The 23,176-nt window shown below is 47.9% G+C and overlaps 1 protein-coding gene and 2 pseudogenes across 4 annotated transcripts; 1 reads left to right on the top strand and 2 right to left on the bottom strand.

Moving 5' to 3' along the window:
- Positions 1 to 1,581: 1,581 nt before the first annotated feature.
- Positions 1,582 to 3,145, bottom strand: LOC123056611 (uncharacterized acetyltransferase At3g50280-like; annotated as a pseudogene).
- Positions 3,146 to 9,809: 6,664 nt separating this feature from the next.
- Positions 9,810 to 12,333, top strand: LOC123059853 (protein FAM133). 4 transcript variants are annotated; one of them, XM_044482380.1, is made up of 4 exons: positions 9,810 to 9,949; positions 10,035 to 10,255; positions 10,391 to 10,455; positions 11,330 to 12,333. In XM_044482380.1, the coding sequence occupies exon 4, from the start codon at positions 11,358 to 11,360 to the stop codon at positions 12,138 to 12,140; it is 783 nt and encodes a 260-aa protein (XP_044338315.1). In that variant the 5' UTR covers positions 9,810 to 9,949; positions 10,035 to 10,255; positions 10,391 to 10,455; positions 11,330 to 11,357; the 3' UTR covers positions 12,141 to 12,333. The 4 variants fall into 4 exon arrangements, with proteins under 4 accessions (XP_044338315.1, XP_044338313.1, XP_044338312.1 ...); XM_044482379.1 differs by having other exon boundaries at positions 9,811 to 9,949; positions 11,296 to 12,333; XM_044482378.1 differs by lacking the exon at positions 10,035 to 10,255.
- Positions 12,334 to 12,860: 527 nt separating this feature from the next.
- On the bottom strand, positions 12,861 to 16,141 carry LOC123059852 (eudesmanediol synthase-like; annotated as a pseudogene).
- Between the last annotated feature and the right edge of the window lie 7,035 nt (positions 16,142 to 23,176).

Genomic DNA, 23,176 nt, shown 5'->3' with positions numbered 1-23,176 from the left:
TGGCAAAGTCTAGTTAAAAAACGACATCGACAAACAAAAGGGATAGGCGGAACGGGCGAACAATGCTGGTGCCACATGCTGCTGGTGTTCTGCCAAGTGCACGTTCTTTAACACTCGACAAACATTTTGGACAGTGACAAAAGAAAAAGGCAGGCGGCTTGCCGGCTGTGGCGGAGGTGAAACCTTCCGAAGTAACAAGAGCATGGCTTGACGACCTGTAGTCGAGGGACGACAGCATGGCGGGTTGGTGGCTTCCCTGTCGTTCGCCATCGATGGTGGCTCCGCCCTTGCCAAATAGAGGCGAAGGAATGCGCTGCGGCACGACTGGGCCATGGTTGTCTCACCATTGTGCTTGCTAGCGGCCGCGCACGTGGGGATTGGGGAGGGGCAGCGTGGCGGTGACAGCGTTCCGTGGCACGCATGGGAAGGATGAGGCGGCGTGGAGGCGTTCCGTGGCATGCATCGTCTCTCTCCTAGAAGCGTCGTCGTGGAACCCAGGTGTCTCCGGCTTGTCATGCCACCATCTGATCCTGTCTTGAAGCTTCTTCGGCATTGGTGTCGGACGGTTGCACTTACCTACTTATCTTCTACACGGGTCCTTGTTGACACCACTCGTGGTCCTTGATGTCTGCAGATAGAGGCCCGGGCTCCATGATCCGAAGCGGGATGGAAGGGGCCCCTCTCCGATGACAACTTGCTTGTGAGTGTCGCAACTAGGCCGGGTGTTTTACCTATGCCTTGTTCCGTCTCTTGTTGGTAGTCTAGGTTACTTTGTGTTAGTGTGTGGGTTCTCCAGTTATCTTGTTTTTTTCATTGATCTGCTTTGTAGGATCTCCTCATCAGCATGTATTTGTTTGGCTGTGCGGCTTTACATATAAAGTTGGGTGGAAGTCTTTTTCGGTTGATAGGGATGCTAGCACGGATGCTAGTTGGACAGAATTGGACCTTGTGGTGGAGAGCGACTGTGCAGATGCGCTACATTTGATCTCTGCTGTGGGGAAAGATCGTTCAGCTCACACTCAGAGTCATGGAGATTATATCCCTGCTAGCTCAAGAAAGAAGGATTCAGTTACAGAAGATTAAGCGTAGTGTAAATCTCGCTAGCATACTCTCGCCCATTTGGGACGTACTCAACAGCGGACTGCTGTTTGGCTGCGTAACCCTCCCGACAAGATCGCGAGCATCATTGCCGCTGAGTGTAACCATATTACTTGATGAATGAAATCCTCTTTCCCGCAAAAATAAAAAATAAAATCAACCGTCATGAATAGGAATCAGAAAAAAAAAGTTAATTTAGCTTACATGGACAAACATTGAAAACTCTGATTGGAGAGCTTCCACATTACACTTAACATGACTCGACAGCCTCAATCAGCATAAGGCAGCATTATGGAGCATGTCAACCTTTCTAGTGTCCATGTCAATCAGGATCAACTGCCTCCATCAATCTGACATTATATGATCTTGCTATCTTAAGCAGTTGGCATGTATAATCTGTCACTATCGAATGTTGATCCGCTCCAAGGCCGAGCACGTCAACATTCCACGCGTAACACGGCCAGTAAGAAGCTGCTTGATGGATCACGCTGTGGCCGTGCTCACCCCGCTCATGAACTCGTCGGCGGCGACGAGCCTCGCGAGCACCTCCGGGTTGAGGCACACCTCCAAGGCCATGCTCCCACCGCCGCCCCTACCTTCGAACACCGTCGCCGTCCCGTCCATCTTGTTCGCCGAGCTGCGCCACACTGCCACCGGCCGGCCCCACCCGAAGTCGTTCCGTACACGTTGAACCGCGGCGAGTTCCCGAACACGACGTGCACGCGGAGCTAGGGTTACGCGCCCATGACGCGAGCCTGTCCCTCTCGCTCGCCTCGTCGAGCGACGCCACCATTTTGTTCAACAGCGACGCGGCCCAGCCCAGACCCCTCTCCAGGATCTCGCCGGCCGTGGACGTCGCCTCGGCGCGTGCCACGGCGTTGCCCGCGTAGCCCGACGGTATGTCGGTCAAGCGGCCCCGGGATCCGACGAGGAGGACGTACGTTGTGCTGTGGTCCGGCGCCAGCCTCCTCGCTCGGCACACCGCGACCACAGGTGCGCCAGCAGGGCCTGCAACGAGGAGATGGTGGCGCTGCCGCTGCCGGATGCCTCGGCGTTCGCCTTCGCTTTGAGCTTCCTTACGCTCTCCGCGGAGAAATGGAGGAAGCAGTCCTGCGGCTCCACTGCCACCAATGATAGGTGCCCGTAGCTGACAATGTCCTCCAGTTTGGCGAATGCAGAGGGATCGGGACACGGCAGCCGTGAAGGAACCACCTACGGTGCACCGGTAGTGGCGAGGAGATGGCGGCGGCGTCACTCTGACGACGGCTGATCTCGGACCAGGTGTTGAAGAGGTGCCAGAAGGACGTCCCGTCGCCAACACCGTGGTTGAGCGACATGGCGACAAAGACACCGTCAGTGAGCTCGGTGGCCTGCGCGGCCAGGACCGGGTGGGAGCCCGCCACGGCGTCCACGCCGAGCAGCCCGTCGAGCGGGAAGAAGGACCGGACCACCACGGGGGTGTACAGCGGCACGACCACGTCGGCCACGGTGACGCCGGGAGCCACGGCGTGGACGAACTCGGCGCCCTCCATGCTGCAGCGGAGCGAGACGGAGTCACGGAGATGCTCCCACCCTCCCCGCCGGGAGCAACGGCGAGGCGGCCGGCGTAGGGGTAGAAGCGGTCGAGTGCGCGCGCGAAGGACGAGGTGAGGCCTTCGACGACAGGGGCGTGTTGACCATGCTCTCCCGTGGTGGGGGGCTTGGGCAGGAGGACGCCCGTCTGGGTGTACTCGACGGTGATCTTCCGGAGGTCCAGGGCGACAGGCAGTGGCGGAGACAGGGGGGACCAGCAGGGCCCTGGCCCCCCTAATACAACTGATTTAAGCCTAATATACATCTGAACAAGTGATTATTTGCTATGAAAATGGTGTATTGTGGTGGGTTGGCCCTCCCTGACGAGGCTCAGCAACACTCGGCCCTCCTCATCCTTTTTTCCTGGCTCCGCCACTGGCGACATGTCGATGGTCGTCTCTGGCTCTGACGGCAGCCAAGGCGTCGGCTCCGGCAGGACCATGCGCCGGGACACGATCTGGACGACATGGTTCATCTTGGTTCAGATTGCTCAATAGCCGGAGTAGTGGAGTGCGCGTCGGCAGAGCAGGACTGGTCGGAGCGCATGCACGGCCGTGGTTCCACGTCTTCTTAATAAATAATCTGATCTTTGGAAAAGGATATTTAATTATGGACAGGTCTAAGGAGCGGCCGGCTGCTCCCTGGCGCTCCGGAGCAGCCGGCCCGAAAAAGGAAATTTTTGGTCTTTAGTCCCCCTAATAATCTATAAATAGAAATAGTTTGTCCTCTAAATTCATATTAGGAAAAGTAAACACCTGTGATCATGTGTGAACAGGAAAAGTAAATGCAAACCAACCACGTAAACAGTGTGAACGCACTTATTTTGAGCTTTTAAATTTTTAAAAACTCATAACTTTTAAACCCCGCATCAAAATTAAGATTCGTTTTCACCGTTGAATCCCTTGCGACGTGCTCTTCAAAACTAGATCCCGCATAGGTATGTTTCGATGAATTTTTTTGTGCAACTTAGCCTCCGTTTTTGTGCAACTGACTAGCAGTTGATGTGCAACCACCTGACAATAGATGTGCAACTTTTCGCCTACCCCGTGGATGTGTAGTTTTCACTGATAGCACCTCCACCTCCAAACTACCTCCTTCTAGTGAGATGTGCAAATTCGTGTGTTGCTCATACCAACTGCCTAGTAGTTGATGTGCAACTTTCTCCCCTGCTCGTGGTTGTGCTTTCACTGTTTGCTGCATCGGCCAACTGTTTAGTAGTAGATGTGCAACTTCGGATACTGCCATGGTCAACTGTCTACCAGTGATGTGCAACTTTCCCTCATACCCCGTGAATGTGTAATTTCCCTACTAGCACTAGGTCCAAACCACCCCTCTAGTGGGATGTGCAACTTTTCACTACCCTCATGAATATATAACTTTTCACTACCCTCATGAATATATAACTTTTCACTACCCTCATGAATGTGAAATTTTCACCATCCAACTATTGCTACCTGTGAGATGTGCAACTTCATATGTTGCTCCGGCCAGCTGCCTAGCAAACTTTGTACAACTCCATTTGTTGCCTACGCCAACTGAAACTACATATCCACAAGTAAGGAAGGGAAGGAGTTGCACATCGAGTACAAGGAAGTTGGCTCGAACAACAGACTAAGTTGCACATATCGCTAGTAGGGGAGGTGGGGAAGGATGTATCAACTATAAAAAAACTACACATCCAGGAGTAGGGACAATGGTTGCACATCGATTGAGTAGGGACGAGTGTGGACCTCCGCGATCGCGGTGTGCGACTGTGCCGACACCCCCGCAGGCGCGCGTGTGCTACTATAAGAACGAGAGTGTGCAACTCCATGGTCGTGCATGTGCGACTATGCGGACGAGAGTTAACTCCACGGTCATGCGTGTGCGACTATACAAATGAGTGTGCAGCTCCGGGGCCACACCTGTGCGACTATACCAACGATAGTGTGCAACTCCACGGTTGTGCATGAGCTACTATGCCAACGAGTGTGCATCACCGTACTCGTGCGTGTGCGACTATGCCGCCACACGTGTGCAACTCCCGCAGTCGTGCGTGAGCAACTATGTCGACGAGAGTGTGCACCTCCGTGGTTGCGCGTATGTGAGTATGCTGACGCATGTGTGCATCTTCTTCAGTCATGCGTGTGCGACTACGCGGATGCCAACTCCATGGTCATGTGTGTGCAACAATACGAACGAGAGCGTGCAACTCCTGGCCATGCGTGTACGACTGCGGATGAAAGTGTGCAACTCCAACGTCACACGTGTGCGACTATCCTAACAACAATGTACAACTTTGCGGCCGTGCATGAGCTACCATGCCGATGAGAGTGTGCATCACCGTGGTCGTGCGTATGTGAGTATGCCGACGCACATGTACACCTTTTGCAGTCATGCGTGTGCGTCTACGCGGACGCCAACTCCATGGTCACGTGTGTGCGATAATACAGACTAGAGTGTGCAACTCTGCGACCACACCTATACGACTATGTGGACGAGAGTGTGCAACTCCACGGTCACACATATGCAACTATCCTAAAGGCAGTGTGCAACTCCGCAGTGGTGCGTGAGCTACTGTGCCGATGAGGGTGTGCATCACCGTAGTCGTGCATGTGCGACTATGCCATCGAGCGTGTGCAACTCCCGCAAACGTGCATGAGCAATTATACCAACGAGAGTGTGCACCCCACGGTCGTGCGTGTGCAACTATGCCGACATGTGTGTGCACCTCCCATGGTCGTGCGTGTGCAACTATGCCGACACGTGTGTGCACCTCCCGCAGTCGTGTGTGTGCGACTATGCAGACGAGAGTGTGCAACTCAATGGTCATGCTTATGCGACTATTCTGACTTGAGTGTGCAAGTCTGTGGTCATGTGTGTTCAACTATGTGGACGTGAGTGTGCAACTCCGTCTTCATACGTGTGCGACAATGCCGATGAAAGTGTGCAATTCCCCAGCCGTGCTTGAGCTACTCCGCCAGCCTGGGTGGGCAAATCCACAATTTGTCACAAATTATATCTATGTATTTAGCAGCAATGGTAGCAGTAGCATATATCCAAAAAAATGTAGATCCAACTAGCAAATCAACATTACTACCTGTATCTACCAACGTGTAGCAGCACTACATCAAGATGTATCTACCACCGAGCCTAGCTTCGATTAAGCCATCATCTACATCTATCTACCAGTTCCACGTTGCCCCCTACTCACCTCGCTTCGATTAAGCGACCACCAGCTTCAGCCTGCAGCATGAGCCAAAGCACCCGCCTCTCATCTTCTTCGCTCAGGCAGCGTAAGAGGCAAGCTACAGAACCAGCATCGCTGGCCTGGGCTCGTTGTTCAACAAGGTTCAAGCATCCAACCCGGATGTGCACTGCGTCACAAGGTTCATCTACACGACGTCGAGCCATCAGCTTCCCGACGGGTTCATGGCGAGGCCGGTGCGTCGCGGTGGCCACCGACAGGTGACAGCGGCGCCTCAGCGCTAGCGAGATGGGTCGACGGTGGCCGGCGCAAGTTGGGGCGGGGGGCGGCCGTGCGAGATGTGGCGGTGGAGGCGGCCGACGCGAGCTGGCGGCGGAGCCGGTGACCGATGCGCAGGGGATGGAGACGATAAGACGAAGTGTGTGGAGGCTGAGGGGATAAGGCAGATGCCAGCCGTGAGGAGGCCCGACCAGGTGGCACCTGACCCACGCGCGCGGCTATTCGAGCGAGATCGTGTGGCCACGATCCGGCCGCTCGCTTCGACTAGAAAGCGCGCACGCACCAACTAGGTTTTAGGTTTAATTATATATAAATATCGGATACTTGGTTGCTTTCTAATCTTTCACTGTTTGAGCATGAATGGTCTAAACTGAAATCTAACCAAAACCCGAATTTAATACTCCCATCATCTTGAATTATTCGTTTTAAATTTGTCTATATACGGACATATGAGCAGGGGTTGTACGCATATGCGTAGCATGAACTTCACATTGGGCGAAACATCTTGGCGAGTGTAATGACTTGGCAAGACCCCAAAATACAGGATTTTTAAAGAGTTGTGCATGGATAAAAAAAAGTTGTTCGATGTATGCATGAGCTATTTGTAAGTTGCCTAAAACTGAAATTTTGTGAGTTGACTCCTCGAAGAGAAGGAAGGGAGACTAGGCTGAGTTTCGAGGTCGATTTCTCAAAGAGAAGGAACATAGACATCGTGTTTATGGGCCGTTGAAACTCCCGCAAAGAGCACCCCTCCAACACGCGACACATGCCTTGTGGGCCCCGCACAACTCTCCCTCCACCTTATACCATCTAGAATCCTCTTTCCAACCACATGTCGTATTCCCCGAGAAGCTCCTTTCGTTGTCTTATTGACATGGAGCCGACCAACACCACCTCTGCAAGTTCCCTCTCTGTCACCTCCTCCTCCCATCCCCATGACGGCATTGCCATTCCCCGCGGGAATGTTACAAGCTAGAGGTGGAGCCGCGTCGAGCTGGCTGCTTGGTGTTGTCAACGCCGTCGTTGCTAAAGGTGTCTGCAACATGATCCATGTTGCAATTTGTGACTAAAGGCCCATGTGTTCATAACATTATGCAAACTGGAGGTGAATGCCACATGGTCCATGTTGCAAGCATCCATCTGCGACTAGATGAGATGACATGACCCAGATCAATGAGCGCAATATGGTCTATGTTACAAACGAAGAGCGCAATATGGCCTATGTTGCCAACCGCCGGGCCGCACTAAACAGCTGATTGGGTGGATTGTAGCCCGTGAATGCAACAACTCGATGGATCTTTAGTTGGAAACATTCTCGTTCTAGTATACTTTCATGCCGCAACATTCTCCTTGCATGATCATGCTATTGGAATTTATAGTATTCCGCTTGAATCAACTGGCCAAATATAGCTTGAATTAGCTTCTCATCCCACTATTAATTCATTGGGTTTACAAGGTCGTTCATCTTTGAGGTAAGATTTTGCATCTCTCGGTGTCATCACTTTCTCTGCCCGCACTTGCTGGGATAATGGCATCATCGCAGACATGAAATTGAGTACCATCTCCAACTCTCCCTACATAAGCCCTCCCAAAACATTGTACTCCGGCCAAGAGACTTTGCCACGTTGAGCAAATTCCACGTGGGTAGTATTTGGCACGAAGGACTCCTGCACAAAGTGATACAAGTTCTACCTTCAATCTCCAAACTTGTTACGCCAGCATCGCTAAACCGAAACAGTATAAGTCGTAAAAACTCATACCTCCCTTTCCTTTTGGCATGCACGTCTTCCACCAAGCTAGTGATGAGCACATGGGTACATCATACGCGACATTTCAGAAATGTGCAAAATTTAGTTGAAAAGAATTACTAAGCCGAATCAAGCAAACACATGCCCAGGTGAACGCTGACTTAAGTTTACCTTGTAACCTTGATGACACAACTATGCTTTCATCCCCATTATTGTTGGTTTAACTTAGGTATAACATGGAAGCGATCCAACAACCAATGAGCTCTTGAAGCAACCGGTTTGGGGGAACAATTTTGGAGGAAACAAATTTCAAGTGAAGCTGATGTTGTCAGTTTTTACCTCTGATGTTTTGGTGTACCACACCCATGTGGTGGAGATACGGGGCTATAGGGGTACATCGACAGAAGCTACATCAAATTATGTTTCCAATGCAAAAAACCTCACATCATTTGGAGTTGTGAGTCAAAAGTTACAGTCTTTCTCGTGGAAGGTGTCAAGGCTGTCAAGACTTCGCGAATTTCCGAGGAGCTCTCCAACAACTCCCAAAGTTGACTGCTTATTCACCCAAGAAAGCCATGCAAACCTGCTTACTTTGGAAACCATTTTCACATCTAGCCAAGGGGGGTTGTCCCTGCTATAAAGCCCCATCTCCCCCATCCTCTAGAAAACCTTTTGTTAAACCATTTAGGTACAAGCTTATGCAGCAAGATTGCTAGAGAGATCCGAGAGATCTTGCTACCTTTGCTCTTGTGTGTTCATTCGGATTCGCGAGAAGGAGCCTCTGGTTCCCCCTAGTTCGTGCTCTACGGTTCCGGCCGTTTTGTGTGGATTAGTCCCGGTTTGTGGTTCTGCGATTGTTCGGACAGCGGGTTGGAGTTCTTATAGCTTCGGTCATCCATCCCCAACGTACGGGTTGCATCCAACCTTGGCAGGTATAAAGCTAGTCATCCCGGCTGCTTGCAGCTAGTTATCCCTCCCGATTCGATCCTACGACGCGAAGATCGGGCCATCCTCGGGCGTGAACTCGTTCATAGGGTTCCCACGTATCAGCTAGCTATTGGATTTGTTTACCTCCTAGTGATAGCGTTTTTTCCTTCCATTCCCCAATTGACACACACACACACACACACACACACACACACTCTCTCTCTCTCACTCTCACTCTCTATTGTCAACCGTCTCCAACGCACGGCACATGCCTTGTGGCCCCTGCACAACTCCCCCTCCACCTTAGGCTGGTTGTAATGGGGAGTATCATATACTAGTATCATGCATATGATACTAGTATATGATACTACCTTCCTAATGCATAGTATCATATATATTAGTATCATGTAGTACTCTATTTATTGCCATGCATGACACAAGGTAGTTTAGCATTTAATATGATACGGTATCATGATATGATACTACATCCTCTTTTTCTTCATTTAATGCTATGACACCTCATCAAAATTGCTTAGTTGACATGCATGATACTACCTATGATACTACCATTACGACCAGCCTCATGCTCTCTAGAAGCCTCTCCCAACCGCATGTCACCGTCCCTTTCTCTGTCTCATCTTTCTCTCGCGCATCTTCCAAACGACGCCGTCTACGCAAGCTAGCCCCCTCTCCCACGTGACCTATGGTTCATGAAGGCCGGCCCACATGTTTGCAACATTACGCAAGCCAAAGTTGACCACAACATGCCTTTTTTTGTGTGTGCGCGCGCAAACATCCTGCGCACTGAACGGCAAGCATGACATAGCCTATGTTTCAAATCGTACCGCCGATCGGACGGCTCGTAACGCCAGGTCTTTTCCAGCAGCCAAGACGTGAGCCGACTTGAAACGCGTGAGGACCCACCAGTCAGCCAGCGTGGCACCGTAAACCAACCGCGTCTCCGCCCGCCCATATATCCGCTGGGTCCGTCCCACGGTCCCCCAGCCCAACCCACACCAAACGGCACGGCCAAATCCAAAGCCAAGTCGCACTCCTCCTCTCCTATCCTCTTCCTCGCCGAGGCGGCGACCGCAGCCCCGGACGCTGCCACCGCCACCCCCCGCGCGTCTCCGATTCGGTGAGTCGCGACGCCCCCCCTGTGTTCTTCTGACAAATTCAGCAAGTAGGTCGCTATTTCCTCAGTTTCCGTGGGAAAATTGCAGGCCCTCCCGGCGCCGCAGTAGCTAGGGCTCTAGATCGCGCCGCGCGGGCGTCGCAGGGACCCAGATCCGGACGGGCAGGGTTGAGAGGACGGGCTTTTTTGCGCCCTTTTGGTGTTCGATTTTCGAAACGCCGTTGCCGAAGTTGGTCGCGATTCTACCATGGTTTCGCCGCCGGCCGCGGCTCAGATCTGTCGCCCCTCGTGAATTATTACGTGGTTCTGGTGCGAAATTTCGCGGCCTCGTGAATTTATTGTCCGGAATTGCGGATAGATTAGATTTTCCCTAGAAGAGTCTTTCTTAGAGGATAAGTAACCCTGACCTGAGATTTACCCTGACCGGAATTGTGGTTCTTGCAGGCGAATTTGGGGCTCAGGAAAGAGGAGGAGCGACTTCTCTCTGGTGGTCGGAAATTCAGGACAAGGTAAGAAAGTGTATAATATGCCTGCACCTACCGCAATCATTGGATCTGTTGGTGCTTATGCGTGGCTGAGTCATGCATGCATGCGCTGTACTTCTGGTAGTGCCAGCTGCAGTTGTATTCCCTCTAGCTGCCTGGTGGTGGTCAGCGCTTGCTTGGTTTAGTTTGTTTGAACTGCTGGCAAAAGCCTGGATTGTTGTTCTGTTGATTGATCTGGCGAAAGCTTGAACCTTTAAGCTACTGTTTTGATACTAAGTGGATTACAGGAATCAGTTTGGTACTATTTCTGTGTAGCCTTAGCTTTAAACGAGTCTCACTTTCTTATGGTCACTTGTATTTGCCGATTTCAAGCATTTTCTTCAGGGAAAGAAAATATCACTAGTCCCTTGATTTCTTCCCTTTTACAGTTTGAGAATTGGGATTACATTCGAATTTTAAACTGATGCAACTATGCGTAATAATCAACAGACCTTGTCACATGTGTCATGTTAATTAGTCAGCAGTATATGTTTTTGGTAGGATCTGAATGGTTAGCGCAGTTTGGAACCTTTAAGCTACTGTTTTGGTGTTAAGCGGATGTCATGTATCAGTTTAGTGCTACTCTGGTGTTAATCTTTTCTTAGACATGCCACATTCTGTAAAGTATTTGTTGGTTGTAAGGATTTAGCTTCACTATGCTTTGAAATGCCTGATATTAGATGTCATTTGGTTGCCAAATATCTTTGTTTCAGTTGTCTAAAGCTATTGCTCTGCTTACTGATTTGATTTACACACTTCTTCTCTAGCTTGCTAGATAATCCTAGATGTTCAGTAAACTAACAGTGTTTTTCTCTCTTCTATGAGATGCACTTCCTTGCATCATTTCACGGCCCTGCAGGTTTTGAGCTTTTGTCTGTTTCGCTGGGATGGATGCCAAGAAGTTCCTGCAGATGGTCGAAGACAAGAAGAAGAGACTCCTCGAGAAGAAGGAAGCCCCACTGAAATGGCAGCAGAAACTGGAAGCGGCAATTAAGGCCACTGAAGAGAAGGAGAAGAAGCTCAAGTCAAAAAAGCACAGGAGGCGAAGCTATTCTTCCTCAGAATCTGACAGTGAATCCGAGAGCGACAGCGATCGGAAACACAGGAAGAGGAAGGACCGCAGAAGGCACAGGAAACATGGCCACTCTGACTCTGATGGTGCCAGGAGGCGCAAGCACAGGTCAAAGAGGAGGAGCTCAGACTCTAGCGATGAGAGCGACAGTGATGAATATGATAGCGAATCTGAAGAAGAGCGCCGAAGGAAGAAGCACTCGCACAGGAGGAAGCATCGCCGTCACTCTTCAAGGTCAGAGTCTGATGCTTCAGATTACAGCAGCGATGATGATGAGCGAAGGTCAACCAGGAAGGACCACACTAGGAGCCGGAGGCGCCGCCACCGATCATCAGACGATGAATCCGAGGACAAGATCAGGTCAAGGCATAGGAAGCGCCACAGATCAAGTGACGAGGACAAGCCATCAGATTCTGACAACCATAAGCGCCACAGGAGCCGCTCTCTGTCCTTGGATGATGGAGCTGCCGGTGAGCCAGACAAGATGAATGATGGCAAGGGGTCTCACAAAAGCAGACACCCCCGCCGCCACCACCATCACCATCATGATCACCATGCCAACTTTGCTGAACCCAGTGACGGGAAGCAACTCGTGTAAGTTGCTAATGCCTCAGAACCTGATTGGCATCTTCACTGGACTCTGTGACGGCAATGTTTGCTTGCCCCAGTTGGCCAGTTGCTGAATGAAGGCGATGTATCTTTCATAATGTTACTGTCTCGGCTCTGCTGCGGCTTTCTGAAGCCTGTACTTGTTGTACCGAAACATTTGGCGAAACCAGATGTTATTTCCAGCGTTTCCTCTGTTGTCATATGTTTGCTTGCTGATTTGGTGGTTAAACATGCCTGTTTCATTTGCTGCAAGTTCACTATTGCATTTTTGTTTGTTGAGCCATACTACGGTGGATCATATGCTGCTATGTCTACACATTTTTTGCGGGATACTAGCTACGCGTACACATTTTTTTGTGGGATACAAGCATTCTGTGGCGGTGCAGCAGAGAACTATGAAACACTATGTTTCAGTTGGGGCTAGAGCTTTTCTGTTTGATTGTTTGAATGCTTGTCATACTCCAAGAAGAACGCCCAAAAACCTTTTGTTGTGGCCTACCTATATCACCTTCATATTGGAAACCTCTACTCAATGTGTATCTGTCATAATCTACCATATGAGCAAGTGATGTAATCGTGACATATCCACACCTACAAACAACCTTTACAAAGAGAACGAAGAGAGTGCAAACAACACATCCTGGTAGTACACAAGAGATGCCTTCAACTGATATCATATAAGTTCAACAGTGCAGCAAAGTGTACTGGTAGTTGCTACACGCTCTCCACATAACTCAGCTTAGCATATCTATATAATGAATAAATGCATAGGTCAATTCAAGATTACGCGTATGTTGCAACCCGTGGCTTAAAGGGGAATGGGGGCGAGGAAAAGCATGGTGACAAGGTCCTTCACATGGCTACCAAAGGTGTAACCGTCCCTACCGCGGAGGTAGATGACCTCGTTCGACCTTGCTATGTTCACCACCAGTTGCGCCGCTGGCAATAACACACGGTCCATCGCCATGCACGCCTGGTTCATCGTCCTCCAACTATCCTCCGTCATGGCGGCAATTGCCGCCACGGCCTCCTCCCCTGTCGTGCCCTTCTCCACCATATAGCACTCCGCAATGCTAGCCACGTCCTTCTTGTTCTTCCCCAACTGTATGTACATCGGTGATGTCGGTTGTTATGACAGTACATTCTATCATGTTTTGGTTAATTTTTTGACAGAAATGCAGCATTAATTCACATATGTATAGGAGACGGAGTACCTTGTAAGAGGAGATGTCGTTGAGGAAGCGACCGATCTGTGCACCGGCACGGACTACGTCAGGAACGGCACATGTCCACTCGAATACCTTCTTGGTTGCTATGGCGCCGTAGCCCATGAGGGCCACAAGGTTATGCATGGGCAAGCCCGAAGACATGACCGACAACTACTCGTGTTCCTTGAAGGTCGGCCGATGCTTGTCGTTGGACCATTGGGCCTCTTGCATATAATATTCCGCCTGCAGCTGGTACTGCGTACACAACAATTTAGAACACACTATTACCGTGTTGGCTTATTTTACAGTAGTATTTGCTTAATTTAATTTTTCTGAAATCAATTATTGGTCTCACCTATTAACCTTTAAACTATACATATGTTTATTTTACTCCCTAAACGACACTTAAAGAACTAGAAAGTACAGTTTATGACGTTAAATGAGAGATAAAATTGTTTACGGCAAAACTAAGCCAAGTCCGTATATGAGAGAAATGAAAATTCCTCAAGGAACCATTTACATATTAAAATTGGTGCACGTAATTACAACATACCACCTTTCTTGCATAAGACATGCGGTACTTCTCGTGCGGTTTCAACATATTCTCAAAATCTTTGAAGTTGCTTAGCGTTTTGATGTATGGCATGCGAAGGTATTCAGGTAGAATAGAAACCGCGCTATCGTCCCATCTGTAAGAAAAAAAGATATGTTTGCCTTAATGAGAGATCGAATTAAAGATTGTATTAGAATTATGAAAGGAAAAGATACCTCATACTTTCTTGAAATAATTGAATTACACCCTATGTAAGTACCTCTGCATGGCTTCGGTGAAACTGTGACATTCCTCTAAGGTGGCATGGACATCATAGGTATCGTCAAGAAAAGTCACCAACCCAAACGTCTTGGCGAACATCAATCGTGCGCGTGAGTGTTCCTCCTCAGGGATCATTCCACAACTCCAAAAGTAGACCTCCACCATACGTTCTCGAGTGTACGGTAGATTCACCGTGTCGTAAAGATCCCTCCACCACCTAGAGAGGTTTATTAGTTAAATTACCAATTGGATGTACACTCACGATCTTATGCATATTTGTTGTGTGCATAGTTTGGTGAAGATCAAAAGGATTTTAATGAAGTGCGAGGTACTAAGATATGCATTGTTTTTTTGCGAAACTAAGATATGCAATTTAATCCCAAAAGCAAAAGAAAAGACTTACAAGGACAGTGCCTTTAGCTCCCTGAGGTGAAGAGACCTCATGAGGTGAGAGTTGAACCTAGCAAGCTCTAGCAGCGTATTGTCGTGCGTCTCCTCCCGCGCATACTCACCTACGTAATACATGGTCTCTAGCAGCCTGGTGAACCGCGGGAGAGGGTGGTCGAGGGCGCGGGCGACCTGCTCCGCCAACGGCGACCGGAGCTCACCTTTTGCTGCAATGGCCTCGAGCTGGTGTCGTGTGAAGTTGATGACATCGTCGAGGGCCGGGCCATCACCCGGTACCGCCATGTGAGCTGCGTTGTACAAGCTTAGTAGAGCCCTCGGGTCACTGCTCAGGCTTGCCTTGAAGTTGCCCATGCCATCTCTAAAGTTGTCCAAGGCATCTGCACAAAATGTCCGAATTAAACCGAGTTTGGGGATGAAAATTGTTAGAGATGACTAATATTTTTAAGTGATTTTAAGATTGCAGATAGTTCTTTTAAGGGGGTTTACCGAAGCAAGTCTCAAAGTAAAATTCTAAAAGTGTAGTTGTGAAAGTACCATTCGAATATGTGAAGTAAAAGACACCGAATAAGATTAACAGACCAGGGAGGCTAACGGTCAATAAATTATATTTTTCTACAAGATAATCATTAGATGCCTGCAAATAAAATTCAATGAGAGGGTTTTTGCTAGAAACTTTGTTCTGGAAAACGATCTGTTGACTTCACGGTAGAAATTGTACTGGCGATTGAAGGCAAAAGGATGTCGACACTCTTCGACCGAAATTAATAATAAAATTATAGGGGTTTTCCACTTCTAAGTCATATGCTGTTCTGTATAGGTCGTTCAAGTCGCACAGAAAATTTTAGATAGGGCACTATGCAGTTCTGTTGGTTAAACAATCAACACCTAGGCAACGACTTCCAATTTTGTATTGTCTTAAGGGATAATATGATTATTGAACTACCTGTGGACACCCATATCCCATGCTGCCGAAGCAACCGAAACCGAGTCGCGACAACATGAAGGTCATCAGAACCAGCGGACTCATCCGGGTGAACGATCCGGCTTATGGCCGATTCAATCTCTTCGCGGAAGTGGCCATCCACGCCGAGACACTCAAGTGAGTCCATCAATGTCACCGCCTCGGCCACACTGTCGTCGGAGAACATCGTGCGCACTCGCCCCTTGAGCTCCTCCACCCTCTCCCTCATCCACTCCTCCGACCTCTGCATATATCAACAAGGTACCCACATAGAAACTGATATGCAGGTTTAAATTTTTTTGAAGGATAATATACAAAATTGGAAGTGTCCATAACATATATATAGACAAATCAATTACCCCCAAGATCGTTTTTTTCTCTTAAACTTGCAATGGAGGTTGGGCAAAATGGAAAACAAGCAGAGGTAGATCTGCACATGGAAGGAGTATATATGTATGCCATGCCTGCGGGTGAGGAGGGTCGTGGGTGATGAAGAAACCGCCCCACTCCGACGCAGCAAAGGCGCCACGGGTTGCAGCGCTACCGGCGTTGATCATCCTCGGCCTGCTCGCAGCATCGTCAGCACTATTCACGGCCATTTGAGTGGTTGCAAGCTTGACGTTGGAACAGTTGTGTCTGAGAACTTGTGATGCATAGGGACGGACCTATATGTCTCTTTTTATAGACTCGCTCAGGAAGGAAAAACGGGGGAGACAGGCCGGCTCATTGTACTAGGCGAAGACTGAAGACCGTCTCTCCGTCTTGTTCTTTGAAAAGAAGTACAAAGCTGATGTGGCATCATGTGCTACTTATTACAAAATTTGTTAGAGGCGTCAGTCATGCTGGCCTCAGTTAACATGTGCTATATTGGAGCTTATTTGCTTAGATTTTTCTCTTTGCACTACATATCGTACTGTATATTAGGTCCTGGTCCATTTGCTAGAGAGAGAGAGAGAGAGAGAGAGAGAGAGAGAGAGAGAGAGAGAGAGAGAGAGAATAGAGACGTGAGCTCCTGCTTCTGCGGTAGTTGTAGATTAATAAAGTGAAAATAAAATTACTGCAAGCCGGGGTACTAAGTACTAACTAGCCGTTGAAGCTGGAGTATTAACAATCCCTGGTCCTTGTGGTGGGGGAGTTTTAAAGTGACACTACACAGAACAATAAAAGGAATGAGACAACTAGAACTAGTCCTTGGCAGCATATTTTCATAGAAGAAGCAACCTCATCATGCATCCATGGAGCCTGAGACGCGAAAGCGGGTAGGCAGCATGCACACCCGCACATCTTACCAACAGAGTGATCCTCCGTTCTCATGTTCTCTTGAAGTTATTTCAGTGTGAAGTCTAAGCCATTCATAAGCCCGAAGCCCTAAATGATATCTAAGGTTTAGGTGTTGGAAAATGATATCTAAGGTTTAGGTGTTGGAAATCAGAGGAAACGTCGGACGCACGAGTCGTTCTCCCCCTAGGGCGACTCGAGCGGCCAGAAACCTAGCCGCCGCCGCAAACTCCCTCCTCCCTTCCCTCCGCCGCCGCCGAAAGACGTCGCCGGGCTAAGCCCGCGGGCCGACGGCGGTGGCGGGGGATCTCCTCTCTCGCGCGTCTCCGGGGTGGGGCGGACCCCAAGGCGTGCGGTGGCGCGACCGATCTGGGATCTGCGGCGCTGCGGATGGCGGCAGGCGGCGGGAGGCCGGCCCGACCTCGGACGGCGACGGCTTGGCGCGGCGGAGGCCAGGGCTGCGGGCGCTGCGGATGGCCCTTCGGGCGGCGGCGGCCGCTTGACTGCGGTGGCGTGCATGCTGCCTTCAGATCGGCGACGGCGGCGTGGAGGGCCTGGTGGTCTCGTCGGTGGCACCTTCGATCAGATCTGTTCTGACCGGTGCAGCCGGCGGTGGTGGTCATCTCTTCCGTCAGAGGTGGTCGGCCCGAGGCTGGGTGCTCGGATCTCGGGATCCGTCATCTGGCACCAGCTGCGAGTCGGGGAAACATAGTTGCCGGTGAAAACCGAGCCGACGGCGGGTGATGTCGGCGTTCCACGTCGTTACCTTGATGAAGGCATCGTCATGTGACTACCGTCGACCCACTCGTATTGCTCCGGGGGAAACCCTAGGATCTGGTGTTCCAGACCGGACGATGGCAGCACTGCGGTGTCGTTTCTCTCTTGGGAGCGTCGTTTTGTGGAGCAGCGCTGGAAGTCAGAGGCAGGAAGTGGAGCGGCTTCGTCTTGCACGGAGCTTCGGTGGAGATGTCAAGTCATGCCTGACCGACAGGTGCTACACTTGGTCATGCCTGGTCGGTAGGTGCTACGCACGACAGATCCTCCAATGGCTTCAAGCTGTGTCGGCTGGTGGTATGTGGCAGCATGGCGCTGAGGTGTATCAATGGCCACCGTGACGTGTACAGCTGTTTGCGCGCAGGGAGGAGGTGCCGTTGGGCATCGTGGTGGCGTCGACGATAGCTGGACCGAGCAAGGTTGATGCATCAGTACAGTTCTGAAGATGGAGCGGTGGCAGTTGGCGGCGGCGGCCTCTGAGAGCACGCCGGACCAATGTGTGCCCCAAACCCGCAAGTGGCTAGGTTGGGGTCTCAGGTCTTAGATTTTAGGCTTGGCTGCGATGTCTGTTTGGTATTAGGCCCAGGCTATCTGCGCCCCTTCATCAACTGGATAGGTGTAGCGACAGTTTGTTGCTTAGACGGCGGCTTTAGTCTTACTGTTGTATAACTTTATAAGGTCTTGTGAAAATAATTAATAAAGTGGCCGTATGCATCGCCCAGATGTAGAGGCCGGGGTCATCCTCCTTTTCTAAAAAAAGGTGTTGGAAATCTAGCTATCAATATCCTATGGAACAATGATCATGCTACAAGGTGTATGGAAATTAAGTAACTCCGAGAAATTAAGAAACACGGTGGTGAAATTTGTGTTTTCGGACATGACACCTAGCTTCTAAGGAGCGGCAGTACGTAGGAAGTAGACGACAGATTGATTACTGGAATAAAACTGGATGGCAGCTTCATGTCGTTTGAAAATGCCTATCACGTTGAGGAATAATCGTTTTCATATTGTTAATGGGACGATTATATATGATAGGAATCTTGAAGTGGTTAGAACGTGAGCGTCGAGGGATGTTATTACTTTCTTATACTTTTTTTTGCGAGAAAATTTCTAATCTATTCATCTTCAATCATAGTAGTACAACGAATATAAAAAATAATAAAAATTACATCCAGATCCGTAGACCACCTAGCGACGACTACCAGCACTGAAGCGAGCCGAAGGCGCGCCGCCGTCATCGCCCGTCCATCGCCGGAGTCAGGCATAACTTGTTGTAGTAGACAGTCGGGAAGTCGTCGTGCTCCACACGTCCACCAACGGTGCTAGACGCACCGCCGAAACATGCATGTGTGCAGACATACTTACCACCATATACTACTACCAGTAGTCGTTGGGAGGTCTGACAAAATGGAGGGGAGACAAAAATATGTCCCTATACTACTGCGTAGTACTAGTTTAATATCCCATTAGGAATCTTCAGCCGGTCCCCTTAGATTTGTCTCCTCAAATGTCTATGGACGTGTCCGATCACTATCCGGATCTGTCTGTTTAAGCCTTCGTTTGTACATGCATGTAGTCATGTCCTTCAGTTTGTTCTCAAATTGTTTGGTGACATGTATATGATTGATGGAGATGGAGAAAGAGAGAAAAGATAAAGAATAAAGAAAGAGAAAAAATGGTCCGGGGTGGGTCGCGTCCTACGTGACAGACTGACCGAGCGCATTCATGAACCCTCATATTTGCCCCATATATGTGCTGAATATAAGGATTTGCAGACAACTCGAAACATATGGGGACAAAGTGAGGGATGTTGGCTCACATTTTTTCCTTCTCTCTCTTATCTGAATAGTGAAAGGGCTGTCCTCCCGGACATATAAGGGAGACATGAGGGTTCCGGTTGTGGATGCTCTTATAGATGAAAATACACACGTGAACGCTAGAAAGAAGCAAACGCTGGGCTCGTTGTATTGTTATCCCTTGTCCAGGCGTCACGTTTAAATTCACCCATGGAGGCGGAGAGGGAGAAGCTTCCTCTCCTCAAATGGGTTGGCCAGACTGATTCGAGCTCCCTTGCCATTGCCACCCATTGTATTCCTCCGTGCCATGCAACCTTCTCCATCTCCCCATCCTAACTGCATGGCATAAATTGCTTAGAAGGGAAACGTTCCTGCCAATGGATGCATCAGTGATCCTCAGCATCCCCTTTATGTGCACGGGCCAAGGACAACTTCTAGTCTTGGTCGCACGAGAAGAAAGAAAGTTCTATTGTACTATCGGCTTACAGGATGTTAATCAACACAAAGTTTAATCGTAAAGGCTGGCTGTTTCACGAAGGAGGGTCCTCAAATTCATCTCAGGAAGCAAAGGATTGGACTGAGCTTTGAAAGTGTCAAGTTCCCTCAAAGCTAAAAAAGAAAAAGAAAAATCCATGAAGGCCCGTTCAACATTCCCTTCCCACTTTTGATGTTATGGCACATCGTCACCTGACAGAGTCCTTCACCCGTGTGCTATGCGGGCAGCCGGATTCTTGGCGTCATGCCCTAATCGAGTGTTCACGATGAGTCTGGGCATTGGCAAATGAGGGTGTGGACGTGTGGTTGAGCATGTGATAATGACAAGGGAAGATAATGCCAAGCTACGGATGTTCACCATGCGTGACACACTTTTGCAGGAGGATTTCAAGTAAATGAACATCATGTTGTGGGCGATCTGGCATGCCCACCGTAAATCAATTTATGAGCATATGTTCCAAACGCTAAAATGCCAACACACTTATTCACCAGTAGTTTCTGTACAAATCTCGAAGTGCTAAACCCCTCTAAACTTGATGTCACAAAGTTGGCAATGAGACAACGTTGGATTGGACTTCCTAAGGGCTTTAGAAAATTCAGTGTTGATGCTGCTACATCTGCACATGGAGATAGGGCGCGGCTGCAGTTATCTGCTGGGATGACCAAGGGAAATTCATGGGATCTTCGTGAATCACCCGGTCGGGCCTTTTGGAACCGACAACTTTGGAAGTCATGGCTATTCGGGAAGCATTGGCTCTAGCGAACAGTCTTTAACTCACAAAGATTTTGGTATCCTCTGGCTGTCTCTCGGTAGTAAAGGACTTGGCAGAAAATACAGGTGGAGTTCAAGCTTCTCGCGGAACTCTTCGAGGAATGCAAGTTTACTCACGAAAGTAGATCATGAAATCATGAAGCTGATAGTCTAGCAACGTTTGCTTTATATCTAGATTTAGATAGACATGTCTGGCTAATCGAGCCGCATGACAATGTAATCATTCCTTCGGAACTTGCCGAATAATGTCTTAGTTCCCCTCAAAAACAAAATCTCCCCAGACTAGCACAACTTTGGAATCGAGAAACCATATTTGACGAGCGTTGTGTCAAGTAGTTGGGGCTTCGCATAGGGGCGCCCATGACTGGGCCGGCTTGTTTTTTGTTTTATTTACATGTCTAATTTAATTTCACTTCCCAATTTACTTTTTTCAAGTTTATTTTCTTTTTTAAGAAAACTTTCAGACTTATAAAAAATGATAGCATTTTTCAAGATTTGTTCAAAACATTTAAAAATGTTAATGTTTGCAATTTTTATTCTGAAATTCATATTTTTCATAATTTTTTAAAAATCGCTTCTTTCAAAAATATTGTGAAATTCAGACAAGATTGGAATTTCGAAATTTTGAAAGTGCTCACGTTTTGAAATTAGCTCACAAATTCAGAAAAATATTTATGTTTTAAAAAATGTTCACAAATGGAAAGAAATGTTTGGGTAATTTCATTAAATGTTCACATTTCCAAAAAAATCGGTATTAGAAATGTTTGCATTTTGCAAAAAGTGTTGAAGATTACCCAAAAAATGTTTGAGTTTTTAAAATTTTATTCATAAATTTAAATAATGTTATATGTTCAAAAAACATTAAAAAAATCGTGTTCATAATTTTTTTGTTGAAATCTGTCATGGTTGATAGTTCTTATACCCCGAGCGGCCTAGTTGAACACCGAAGCTTAGCAGCTACTGCCGCTAGTGACGAGGATCACCAGTGGGAGGACAAGTTGTGCTCTGCTGGGCCAGTCTATTTGGGTGAGCCATGTGCGGCGTGTGTATGTGGGGCGCATTGTGCGGCAGATAGAGGGTCCCTTTTAGCATCACAATTAATTTATCACTGCGCTCAGCCTAATTCAATTGCATGGAAATGGTCTGAAATAACATCCACTCTTGCGTCAAATAGGACGCTGCTGCATAGGAGGTGCGTACAGATGGGCTACCCATGCACGCTGTAGCGCAGTGGATGGATCGAGCACTGTATCTCCGGGCTAACTTATTTGCTGCAGTTTACTGCAGGGTTAGTACAGTGGTGAATTACTGTAGCAAGAAAAAAAATTAAGACCTTAGAACATTTTTAAACATGCACATATTTTACAAATTAAAAGATTTTTTGTAACACAAGCATTTTGTGAAATTTTCTGATTATTTTTATGAATTTGTTAGTAACTTTTGAAAAAATATTTATTTGTTTGGAAATGCGTTTTTTAAAAATAGGATCTTTTTTGAATTTTTGAAAATATTTTGAAAAATAACAATTTAAGAAATTGCAAATAAGTTTTTAAATTTTTTTAGTTTGTGAACAAATTTTGGAAACGGGGATAATTTTTGATATTACTAAAGTTTTTTTTAAAGTGAGTAAAAAGGGAAATTTTGATATTTGTGAACCAATTTTAAAAACTGGAATATTTTAAAATTCCCAATAAAATATGAAAACACAAAGTTTTTGTTTTGAAAAAAATCCAGAATATCTTTAAAAGAGAACTTCCGGAAGTATAGCAAAACCAGTGCATACGCTAGCTGAAAATGGGCCGACCCTCCTTAGTGTTAGCGTCACAGCTCCTGTGCGAAACCCCGCCAATTTGTCGATTAATGCATCGAAGAGGGTTTTCCTATTAGTAGTGCCAATTGTTTGGTAGGACTTGGGCCTGATCTCTCTTGGATTTGGCAGCTTAAGGCCTTGTTTGACATGGCGGTCTTTCAAGCTACGTCACCAACCACTTTTTGGTCAAAGGTTGACGGAAAATTCAAGTTGTCTAAAAAGGCTGTATTTTTTTGTAACAGCAAGACAACCATGCCGACCAAACTGGAAAAGTTTCACATATTTTTGAGAAAATTTAAAAAAATGTAGAACTTCCAATTTGGCGTTTTGTGTCAAAATTCGACCAAATATTTGAAGTGTTCAGAAACATCTTAAAATATTTCTATAAATTCATCACCATCATGCTGACCAACCTGGGAATATTTCACACTTTTTTGACAAATAGGTTTAAAAATGGTGTAGAAATTCAATTTCTGTCCGTTTTGACCAAAAAAACAAAGTGTTCAGAAATACTTGAAAGATTATGTAAAATCAACACTATCATGCTGAGAAATTGCACTTCTCTATGTTGCACTTCTCCTAACAAATAAATTAAAAAATACAGTGGAAATTGAAATTGATCATGTTGTACATAATTGACGAGTTACATTTTTTTTTATAAAAAAAGTTGACCAAAAAGTGGGTGCTGATGTGGCACGCTGCTCCTCTG

This window comes from Triticum aestivum, chromosome 3A (genome assembly GCF_018294505.1).
Source record: "Triticum aestivum cultivar Chinese Spring chromosome 3A, IWGSC CS RefSeq v2.1, whole genome shotgun sequence".
NCBI classification, from domain to species: Eukaryota; Viridiplantae; Streptophyta; class Magnoliopsida; order Poales; family Poaceae; genus Triticum; species Triticum aestivum.
This window is presented reverse-complemented; position numbering and strand designations above follow the sequence as displayed.

Excerpts from the sequence above, each read along its gene's own strand:
- LOC123059853 (XM_044482378.1), top strand. The coding sequence starts at position 11,358 with ATGGATGCCAAGAAGTTCCTGCAGATGGTCGAAGACAAGAAGAAGAGA.